The sequence below is a fragment of the Daldinia caldariorum genome (assembly GCF_022478825.1).
Source record: "Daldinia caldariorum strain CBS 122874 unplaced genomic scaffold F4812scaffold_11, whole genome shotgun sequence".
NCBI classification, from domain to species: Eukaryota; Fungi; Ascomycota; class Sordariomycetes; order Xylariales; family Hypoxylaceae; genus Daldinia; species Daldinia caldariorum.
In genome coordinates this window covers 866,600-877,690 of record NW_025953047.1, presented here as the reverse complement: position 1 = coordinate 877,690, position 11,091 = coordinate 866,600, and the positions used below count along the sequence as shown (strand labels likewise).

General features: G+C 48.2%; 3 protein-coding genes across 3 annotated transcripts; 1 reads left to right on the top strand and 2 right to left on the bottom strand.

Moving 5' to 3' along the window:
- Nucleotides 1-176: 176 nt before the first annotated feature.
- F4812DRAFT_433111 (cyclopentanone 1,2-monooxygenase) lies at nucleotides 177-2,578 on the bottom strand. Its single transcript, XM_047934600.1, has 4 exons — nucleotides 2,369-2,578; nucleotides 1,145-2,303; nucleotides 742-1,094; nucleotides 177-642 (listed from the first exon to the last, which is right to left on the bottom strand). The coding sequence occupies exons 2-4, from the start codon at nucleotides 2,283-2,285 to the stop codon at nucleotides 502-504; spliced, it is 1,635 nt and encodes a 544-aa protein (XP_047789191.1). The 5' UTR covers nucleotides 2,286-2,303; nucleotides 2,369-2,578; the 3' UTR covers nucleotides 177-501.
- A 2,335-nt stretch (nucleotides 2,579-4,913) lies between these two features.
- On the top strand, nucleotides 4,914-6,798 carry F4812DRAFT_433105 (nucleophile aminohydrolase). The gene is made up of 3 exons (XM_047934599.1): nucleotides 4,914-5,170; nucleotides 5,247-5,471; nucleotides 5,574-6,798. The coding sequence occupies exons 1-3, from the start codon at nucleotides 5,168-5,170 to the stop codon at nucleotides 6,264-6,266; spliced, it is 921 nt and encodes a 306-aa protein (XP_047789190.1). The 5' UTR covers nucleotides 4,914-5,167; the 3' UTR covers nucleotides 6,267-6,798.
- A 435-nt stretch (nucleotides 6,799-7,233) lies between these two features.
- Nucleotides 7,234-8,401, bottom strand: F4812DRAFT_460432 (uncharacterized protein; the record flags this gene model as incomplete). Its single annotated transcript, XM_047937689.1, has 2 exons — nucleotides 7,234-8,182; nucleotides 8,274-8,401. The coding sequence occupies 2 exons, from the start codon at nucleotides 8,399-8,401 to the stop codon at nucleotides 7,234-7,236; spliced, it is 1,077 nt and encodes a 358-aa protein (XP_047789189.1).
- Between the last annotated feature and the right edge of the window lie 2,690 nt (nucleotides 8,402-11,091).

Genomic DNA, 11,091 nt, shown 5'->3' with positions numbered 1-11,091 from the left:
ACATGAGTGACGAATCAGAGTCAATATCCTACTCATCCCAGTACAGAATTATTACATCAACACTAAATACCCTATCGATTTAATTTAATGATTGCGTAATATATCCTATGGTGAGCATCGTAGACAATGGCAAAGTGACTCTCACTAATTCGCCCATTCTCTATCATTCTTGCAAACGAGAATAATCAATCGAGGCGCCGTGAAGACCAAATTGCCGTCATTGTCGAGGCATTATCCCAACAATGAGGTTTCGACGAGTTACTCAAGATATTTCGTCTTGTCTTCACCGCAAAAAGGGACACGCACATCCATGCTTTCCAATCTTCAGTACTCGGGCCAGACTATGATTTTTTTCTTATACGACTAGATAAATATAATACCTAAATGAGAGAGAAGTATAGGAAATTAGAAAGGACTAGATGGTGAAAAGTAATGTGAAAATCGTAGGTACAATGATTTTCTTTTTTCTCTCAATGCAATCTTTTCCCACCGGCAGGTTTATCATATTTTCAACCCCTCAAAATGGAATCCTTTGTATCCGTGCGCTACGCTGTTCCCAAGGCTCGCTTTGTAGTTCGGCACACCTCCCAGGTACATCTGCGTCGCCCGTGGCTTCCCGGGGATACCGTCACCCATGTACCACTGTTCATTCAAAGATGTTAGCGCTCAGCGCATTCGAACACTAGAACAACAAGAAACAACAAAGATCTTTTCTTAGTTAGGTAAAGGTAACAAACTTACGCCCTTGGCCTTCGGAAGAAGGGATGAATGGGCCACACCCTCCACGTGGTCGGTCCAGGTTTTCTCGCCGCTTTCGTCCGCGACGATGCTGCTGAGCCCTACCTTTCGGAGGCGGTTCATGACGTCGACGATCCAGTCGCCCTGGATCTCGGAGCACGTGGGGCCGTTGCAGAACGCCGACGGGGCCTGGGGCCCGTTGGAGAAGAACATGTTGGGGAAGCCCGCGATGCAGATGCCGCAGAACGTGCTGGGCCCTTTCGTCTGGAACTTGTCCTTCACGGTCTGTCCGCCGATCCCGCGGATGTCCATCGTCGTCAAGCCTCCTGTAACAGCATCGAAGCCCGTCGCCATGACTGGTTTTGGTCAGCATTCACCAACGGCCCCATGGAATCGGGTTACTTACTAATGATATCGAATTCTAATTCCTTCTCCGTTGTCCGAATGCCCCTCTCTGTCACTTCAACGATGGGTGTTTGATTGACATCGACGAGGTCTACATTCGGCTTATTGAACATGTCGAAATACCCGTTCTCAAGCGGCACCCTCTTGCATCCAAAAGGATAGGGTTGCTTCGTAGGGGCCAAGAGTTCCTGGTGCCTAGGGTCGTTAAGACGAGCTCGAGTCTTCTCGCGCCAGAACTTATACGCCTCGTGATTGGAGTCGGGGTTGAATAGCATGTCCGAGTAAGTTCCAAGCCAGAAGGTGAAGTCACCATTCTCCCAAAGCTTCTCGTAAGTAGCCCGCCGTGTAGCGTCGTCATCGTCGAAGGTATTCCTTGGGAGGAGTTCGAAGTCGAAGCCCCAGTAGCGGTCGTGGCAGTGTTCGAAGAATTCCTCCAACTCCTCTTTGGGCATGGATTCTTCGTCGACCGCATAGTTAACCTGTCTCATTCTCAACGGCATAGCAGGCGTACGCTGGAACACCACAAGCTCGCCAGCTACCTCGCTGACAGCGTGCGATAGCTGCACTCCAGTGGAGCCCGTTCCAATGACAGCAACCTTCTTGCCCGTCAGATCTGGCTCATCGTGAGGCCAATAGGAAGAGTGGACAATGAGGCCCTTGAACGACGAAATGCCTTTCCAGTTGGGAATTGCCCTACTGGCCGCGATTCCGGTGTGCGGCAAAAAGAAGGCTGCCTTAAAGACCCGGCCGTCCTTCGCCGTGATGACCCATTTGTACTCGGCTTCGTCCCAAATAGCTGAGGTGATGTAGGTGTCAAAGTAGGTGTCTTTTCTGAGGTCCCACTTGTCTGCTACAAACTTGAAATACTCGCGGAGCTCTTTGTGGTCAGGGAATCGCTGCTTCCAGTGCCAGTTCTTCCAGAGCTCAGGGTCAGAGAACTGGTAGTGAGGCGCATGGCTGTCGACACGAGCTCCGGGGTACCTGTTCCAGTACCAGATACCGCCGTAGTCAGATCCTGACTCTACGAGCTTGACCTTGTAGCTCTCATCCCGGAGCCTTTTCAGTTGGTATACACCAGAGAAACCTGCTCCGATAACGAGAGCATCCAGCTCTTCCACACGGTTTACTTCGAGCGAACCCATTTTGCGGTTACCTATTATCTATAATTCGAGTTAGTAACTTAGAGATGTCTGAGACAAGATGAATCATTTTAGTAGGGTCTTACATATTCTAGCTGGGTAAAGACACGTGTCGGAATATCCAAATCTAAGTTTGATCTAAGACCTGGTGGCTACGTTTTTGATAATGGTTTTCCTGAACAAAGGATCGGGGGGCAGCAACTTATATACGCCTCTCTCCAAAGATAATATTCTACTAAGAACGGCGGTCACAAAGTCATCTGGACGGGGTACCAAGTGTTGCCCCTCGGGGAATCCTGTGAAAGCCGGGTCTGTTAGTGCTTTGAGTCCACGTAGCTGGGGTAATGTGGCTAGACAAAGGCGTCAAAGCGTAGGAAAGGTTTGTAGCCTGGATTGCCATCGCGTTACTCAAACTATCGCTCCTAGCCAGGACTATAGTCCAAGATATGTCGCATGTGCGTAAAATATACATTCGCATGTGTTCCCCGGATTGTTCCTACTCGCCCTTCTTTATCATTGGTTGGTAAACTATACCGAAAGCAGGCCCAAGTCTGCCACGAGGGGAATAAAGGTATACATCTTTCTCAACATCCTAGCGAGTAGACGCCCGCAAATATCCGCATATCGTAGTATGTAAATTCCACAGTATAAACTCTAATTTACTCTTTGTCTCGCCCCTTGACCCCTCATAGCTAGGTATGTACTTCTAATCATTTTACCATAGCTCTTTATTTAGTATTTTTTAGTGCATCTATAGCCGAGATATCAAGGGATATCTTCAGCGCTAAGCCATATATCTCTCTCTTTTATACATAGTAAAGAAGTGCCAGTTACCCAGATATCTAACACATACATCTAGAAGGCCAACGATGGGAATGCCATAAGGTTGCTAATTCCAAAAGAACTCAACACCCTGCATAAGAGATGGCCTCAGGATTACGAGCGAGCCATACATCGGCATATTCATTAATCACACGGGGTCGTTATTCCCGGCCAAGAGTTCTCATTAATGTGACTCCGCGAAGCTCGAGCAAGCATTGAAGATCTTCCCGGAACTCGGTTGGCTATGTTGGCAAACGATTACGTTGCATCTGATATCTGAAGTGCACCGTTGCAATTAAGCTTTCCCCAAGTCCAAAGGGGGTTCCTTCGCATGTTTGAATGTTGGTAGGTCTCGAAATCAGGATTGTACCATTTACTCTCTATCGGACAACGCGTAGGATAAACACGTGCTCCAATAGATTAATGAACCGGTTGACGTTCCTTCAAAGTAATATTTGCCGTTGGAAACTTCATGGGCAATACCCTGGTAGCAGTTAGCGAGATGGAATGAAAGGCGCTTGGGAATGTACATACCTAGTGCGAAGTCATGCTAGTTTCGTAAAGAATTCTACACCCCTCATCTTCCGACTTTACGGTTTCATTCCAAAATGGCCACCCCTAAGTACGAAACCTAGCACCACAAATACTACGTATATGTGTTGGTAGACTTTTCATAACTTTGTACTTTACCTTGCAGCCGTACCTACGCTCACAACACCATGGGCATCTCCGAAATTTTCATTTAGAAGCTTCAAGATCTTCGGAACCTTTACCTCCGTAGCGTATTAAGTAATACGAAATGAACCCATCTGTAGTCTTAGAAGACGTTGTCAAGAGGCACCAATCTAGACGTTCTAGTTCCCATGACAGCCTCAATTTAATGTGATACCTGTCCGATCCCGATTAAAGCCGAGCCCGATTGGAGCATTAAAGCCGATCCCGATCGGAGCATTGAACCCACACCAAACTCCACTGTAGCCGTGCGGCTGTCATGGAGAAGAGCCGGGTGATATTCCGGTATCATGTTTAGGTACGGTACCGTATCATACCGTTTCAATCGGACCATGCAAGAAGTGCTCGCCTGTCAGCAAGTTAGAGTGCTGATTCATCAGAGAGTCGCAACGCTGTTCTACTAATACCTGCTTGCAGACTTTTTCTGGTCTTGTCTCATGAAAGTACCTGAGATACTTCAAGCAGCGTAGAAGCAGAACCCTCTTTTTTTCCACGAGGCACCCTTGACCGACCCTGTCGTTTTCGTGTGATCCTTTGCCTTCAACTAGAGCAAATGTGTCATTTCCGAGATATCACCACATGTCTGATAGGATCCATACATGACAGGCATGCTTGCTGTTCGATGGTGTTGTAGTCTCAACCGCCGGCTCTCCTTGGCCCCGGCAAGCATAAGACCGATGTCTCGGGTCCTAGAAATTATAATACCTACCTGCACACGTCTAATACCATTAGGTATACAAATGAGAATGGAATGTATATCTTGTGTTAGCTGTATTGAATTTAAGATAGATATGTCGAGTTGATGGATAAAAAGTTGTGTGATTGACTGGTTGTGTTTTGACAAGTTGCCCTGTGTTGAAGGTACCTAAATTATGTATTGACAACAGGTGGTCAGGTTACACCATGTGATTACATAATAGATACCCCTCGGTAGCCCACTAAGTGTGGCTAATGGGTACAATACATGTACGTACGTACGTGTACATCATACATCGTACCTACCTCAACCTGCAAGGCTGATGGTATCAGCCACGTCGACTGGGGGGAAGGGGTGGGGGTACCCACCTAAGGTAGGAACTGAGCTCAAAGGTACATGCAAAGCTACGGCTGGCAACGCGCAGCTCGAGTTGCCTAACGAGTGCTAACAAATGGAAAGCTTCCCTCTTTAAACATCACCAAATTACAACCGAATACCAACAAATTACCAACAAATTACCACCAAGTTAAATCAGCAAAACCCGCCCAGCTTCACTTGGACCACATTTCTTGTCTAATCTCATAAAACAATTATATCTCCGGTTGTCGGTTGTCTAGCGCGCACATAAATCAACATGGTAAGCTTTAATCATTCCAAAAATTCATGTCCTATCTCCAGCTAATATATATCTATCTTTCTTCTCAATAAATTAGACGTCGATAGGAACGGGCTACGATCTCGCCAACTCCATCTTCTCCCCCGATGGACGAAACTTTCAGGTGGAATATGCGGGAAAGGCGGTGGAGAACGGCGGCACGTCGGTCGGCATCCGATGCAAGGACGGCGTGGTCCTAGCGGTCGAGAAGGTCGTCACATCCAAGTTACTGAAGCCCGGCGCAAACAAGAGAATTGCGACGGTTGACAGACACATCGGAGTTGTATGTTACCTTTCTACCCCTACCTTAACATTAGGTAACCTACCTACAAAAAGACGACAAGACGTTTACTGACGCAATGCTTCCATCCTTCTTTTTTACCAGGCCTTCTCAGGTATGATCCCTGACGGCCAGCACTTCGTCAACCGAGCCCGAGACGAGGCCCGCGGCTGGCGCGAAACCTTCAAGACGCCCATCTCCACATCAGATCTAGCGAGCCGCATGGGTGGGTACCTACAAGCCTACACCCTCTACCAGTCCGTCCGTCCGTTCGGCATCACCGCCATCGTAGGCGGCTTCGACTCGGAGCTCGAGGCGCGTGTCGACGGAGAGGTGGGCTCGGGCCCCTCCGTCGGCGCCGGCGGCAAGGTGGAAGGCAAGAAGTACGGCGGCCCGGGCCTGTACATGATCGAGCCGAGCGGCATGTACTGGGGCTACTACGGCGCGGCGACGGGCAAGGGCCGGCAGGCGGCGAAGGCGGAGCTCGAGAAGCTGAACCTCGCCGAGGGCACGCTGGACCTGAAGCAGGCGGTCAAGGAGGCCGCGCGCATCATCTACGTCGCGCAGCAGGACAACAAGGACAAGGAGTTCGAGCTCGAGATGAGCTGGATCAGCGGCGTCGACGGACCCACCAAGGGCCTCCACCAGGAAGTCCCCAAGGACCTCCTCGAGGAGGCCGAGCGCTTAGCGAAGAAGGCCCTCTCGGAAGAGGACGAGGACGAGGAGGAAGAAGAAGAGAAGAAGAAGGAGGAGGAGGAGAAGGAGGAGGAAGGGGGTGACGATAAGATGGAAGAATAAAACAAAATAAAAATATCTAACTTAGGCCCATGTCCATCTATCTATCTATCTATCCCTCGGTCAGGCAGAAGGAGGGAAGAGATGGAGAAGGAGAAGGAGACGCGAACTTGTACTTGTACAACTTTGCGTACGTGGCGAAGCGCTCGGGATAAGGGCGAGGGGCTCATAGACTAATTTCTTATACCTAAGAGCCCACGATATCTGATCGACAACTCGCATGGACTTCATTTGTGGTTTTCCCTGCCTGTTTATGATGATGATGATACATTTATTTACGCCACAAGAGATCTCAACTGCTTTCGTACGTTCAGGTGTGTAATTTTCTTTACGTTAAGTTAAGCTGAGCCTCCGTATCCTTTCTGGTGGAAATGGGAGTTGGCATGATGAACTTCGTTTTCAATGCTACCTACGGTACTTAACCTAACCTAGAGAATGCCACACAGTCCATGTGGTATTTACGACTTGTCGAATAAACAAGGCAAGGCCCTCGGTACACATGTCCATAACATCTATCTAATCCTTCAAGAATTAAGTGTTGTCCGTTACAGCAAGCAAGCAATCCAATCCCACCAGTGTGGGCATGGAATCACACATACAATTATTGACAAGCAGCACAATCGACGAGAAATCCCATTTGGATGTAAAAACAGTGCAATTACCGATTCAACGCATTGAAGTCTGCCTATACGAACTCTACGCAAACGTGGCATAAAAGCCGACATTGTGAGTAATAAAAGAAAGGCATCGCAACACATATCTATCTTCCGATTGTTCATGTCAGGATGTTGTTCATCTTCATCTTCATCTTTCATCTTCAATCGTCATCGTCATTATCATCATCATCCCTCAGTTCCACCTCCCATCCAGATCCTCTTCTCCATCCTGCTGCACCCAGGTTCATCCCTCGCTCCCCTCACCCAGATCTTTTTTCCTTAGGTTACCTAGGTAGGTATCAAGGTACCTAAACCTACGCCTCCTGCGACATAGGCGCCGCCAAGCGAACGGCGAGGAAATCCCAGTAGTCGGTCGCGCTCTCGCCGCGCCCCTCCACCTGCCAGATGCCGAGGAGCGTCTTGGGCGAGCCCGGCTTGCGCAGGAGCTCCTTGTTCTCGTCGACCCAGTCCTGCACGTTGGCCGGGTGCTTGCGGACGACGGGCACCTCGTACTTGGCCCACTGGTTGAAGTGGGTGGGCAGGACGGTAGCGCGCTGCTGCTGATGCTGCTGATGCTGCTGGTTGTTGTTGTTGTTCTGGTTCTGGTTCTGGTTCTCGTGCTCCAGGCCGCCGAGATTCTCGACCCACTGGCAGAACGCCTCGTCGCGGTTCATCAGGTCCGTCCACTTCTGCAGGGCTGCGGGGCTCACGTGGCTCACGGCGCCCGGGGTCAAGGGACCGCGGGTCTTCAGCAGGTCCTCGGCGAAGTGCAGCAGGGTGCGGAGCTTGGAGCCGCGCTGGTTGTTCCCGAAGATCTCGTAGAGGCCGGCCGCGTCGAAGGGGCAGTCGCGGGGGTGGAACTCGAATCGGGTGTCCGATCGGACGGCGAGACCCCAGGTGTACTTGATGACGATGAGGCGGAGGCAGTAGTTGGCCAGCTCGTGCATGTCGAGAGTGACAGCTGCGTTCCAGAGGGCCTCGATATCGCTGTTATAGCCGATGGTGGCGTCGCTCAGGTCCGACGGGTCCATCAGTCGTCCGACATAGCACCACTGGATTATCTGCTTCCAGAGCATGATGGCGCGGCGGCCAGTCTCGCCAAAGGAGAGCCAGATAGCATTGACGGGGCCTCTAGCTTGTTCAATGGCACTCTTGATGACGGGGGACCAGTAGCAGAGAAGGCTAGCATGGCAGGTAACGTACTGTCTTTGTCGATGCACTGCAAATCCGATGGTAATCATTTTCTGGCTTCCATTTGCCAAGCTAGATATTCTTTGTAAGTCTCTGTTGATTTGCTAACCGTGACGCGACCGGGGAGGGGGAAATGAGAAAGCAAGGAATTATTTATACTCACATTGTTCCAACTATCTGTTGGTGCTCAAAGAGCATGCGGTTCATCTCGCATTGTCGCTTCAGGCCGTATGAGCATGGCTCGCAAGTGCAGTACTTGATCAGCTCGGAACTGGTCGGCATTCCAGACATCTTGAATGCTGGCAACAAGATATTCTGGGCAGGTTATGTGTGGATGTGAGAAACAAATGCAGGTGCTGGGTGAAGAATGGTAAAGGCAAGTGTTGTGGAGGAAGTAAAGCAGTTTTTTAAAAAGAAGAACGATATGGTTGCCCCGACGGCTGCCTGTCTGAATAACTTGGCCGCCTAGTAGATTATCAACGAGAAGTTGCAGTTTGAAGGAAGCCTCTTTGGATAATCAGTGACTTGTAAAGGAAGGTTTCTGTCTGCGACTGCGAAAAGAAGTTGAAGATGCAGAGCAAATTTGGATTTGCCTGGTTAGAGTAGAGTGAAATTGTGTAGAAGTAGGAAACACTCGAGAAAAAAAAAGATGGTGGAAATTTAAAACTCTGTTAGGAAGATATCATATGAGAGAGATACTTACGGATCACGCCTCTTTCGTCTTGTCTCTAGACTGCTTGCCAGGTGTAAGAGAAGAAAAAGAGAGAGAGAGAGATTGGTGCAATATGTAACCGTTGATGAGCTCTGGAACGCTACGTAAATGGCGCCACTGACCCCTTATGACTAGGTCTGAAGAGATGAAAAATATCTTGCAGGTGCAAACTGTTTAGATTTGCACTTATCTCAACAAAGGCACATAGGACGTCTAGAGTACACACGCCAGATATATTTTAGAGTAGACGTGACATGTGGATTCAGATCGAGCCTCTAACCTTCGACTTCCCGTCCTATCTTGGTGAAGCTATGACCATTTATATTTAATCCTAGGTAGCGTCTTACTTAGAATAGCACACATCGAAACAAATTAGTATGCACCTGCGTATGTATTCGAACCAGACGCCAATAATATCGATTCACATTGGTAGACTAAGAACCGACCTGCATAAGACCCTTATCTTGCACACCCAACCCACCCCTAGCGCCGTTGCCTTTAACCCCTATCCATGCTTGCCTGACGCTCGTCCCAAACTTGGAAAATCGTCCCCGCTAAGGGGTAATGAGGTTATGACACCCCACGGGGAAGTCGCGTAGATAATCCATTAGCTGGAAAAGGGGGCGCCTTGCCCTATGGGGTAGCCGCTAATGCGTAGGTTCGGTACGTCTATGTATTGCGAGTCTCTAGGCGGAACTCGGCAGGCGAAAGGGTGGAAGAGGCTTAAGCAAATCTAGTACTTTCTTAAGGGGCAATATTGTACCGTTCCATCCCATTCTCCTATGACTCTTCATAAGAATCGTGAAACAAGGGGCTTTGAACAAATAAGATAAAAAGCTTCACGTACTGTGTAAGAGTGAAGCAGCAGATGATATGTAATGTGAATAGCTGCTATACCCATCGCAGCTTGACCTGAAAAAACGTGTTGTGATTACAATCCTTATTGGCCATCGCTTCTGGATAAGGGCTAATACATCCCTAGGTGTAAGTCGCCTGGAAATTATTGAATGATAAATAGCCTGCATATATCACCAGTGGGAGCAACAGAGGAAAACCCGTACTGATTCAGATCTTGGTAGATACCTAACAAATTTAGAAACCCTTGGTTCATTCGATCAATCCCATGTATAATGGGTGGGTAGGCATTAGAAGGTACACTTTATTATTCGCTAATCTGAAATGAGAAACCTGCTCAAACATGAGGTATCTGCCAGTAAGGGGAGATAGAAGTAGTTGTTACGGTATGCGGTATCATGTGATATATTGTAGTCGTAGATTGATTTGTAAAGTCAGAAAGACAGAATGCCTATCCAAGAGTGGACAGCCGAGAAGATCTCGTCCCGTAAATCAACCATTGCAGCGTAAGCCACCACAAAAGTTGTGTCCTTGGAATACTTGCAGAGTTGCTGTAAACCAAACCATGCCAATTTTATGTCCTCTTCGTAGAACCGTGCTACTTCAGAATAGATACCTAGGTACAATCGTAATGAAAAGAATCAAGCTACCTTACATAGAAGTTACCAGTTGAGGGCTGTTTCGTATCTTGGATATGCTCTATACCATAATTAACATAGCGGTATGGAGAGCGCCCGAGCCGGTCTTGTTTAGTCATTCGATGAGCGTCTATATAACTAGTCGATCTTATATTAGACACGCCTGCCCATTTTCTGCTTTTGTGTCAAGAGTACGTGGGTATAACGGGGATATACTGGCTAGAGTAGGGGTTGGCTGGCTATATGGAGGGCAATAGCCAGCTCTCTCGTAAGAGGATAGAAGGCCAGACATTGTGCAGTCAAACCTCTATATACCTACTGCATATAGGACGTGACATTCACACTCTGTATACGATTTCCATCACGAGTATAAACCTCAACCTGACATTTTGACGCGAGCATTTTTATTCGTATAGGATCTCGGAAATACGTAAGGCTAAATATTTAGGTACTTATAGCGTGAGAAATATCTACTGGATCTCTTGAGGCTCCACGAATTTACCTACCAAGGTATATTCTTCGTATGTAGGAAACTACCAAAAAAAAAAAAAAAAAACAGCTACTCCTCCAATGATCCTATCAAGTCTAGTTCAACGCTCCCTTTTTGCTCAGCCGACTTAAGATTCCCCTCAGGCATGTTCCTCGACTTACTAATGTTGAAGTCCTTCAGTCTTCTATAGAAGTAGCCATACCCGAGCATTCTCAAACCGATTCGTGCGTGCAACTTCTACCTAAGGTAATGTTTACACGCAGGAGCAGGTGTGAGGATACTCATC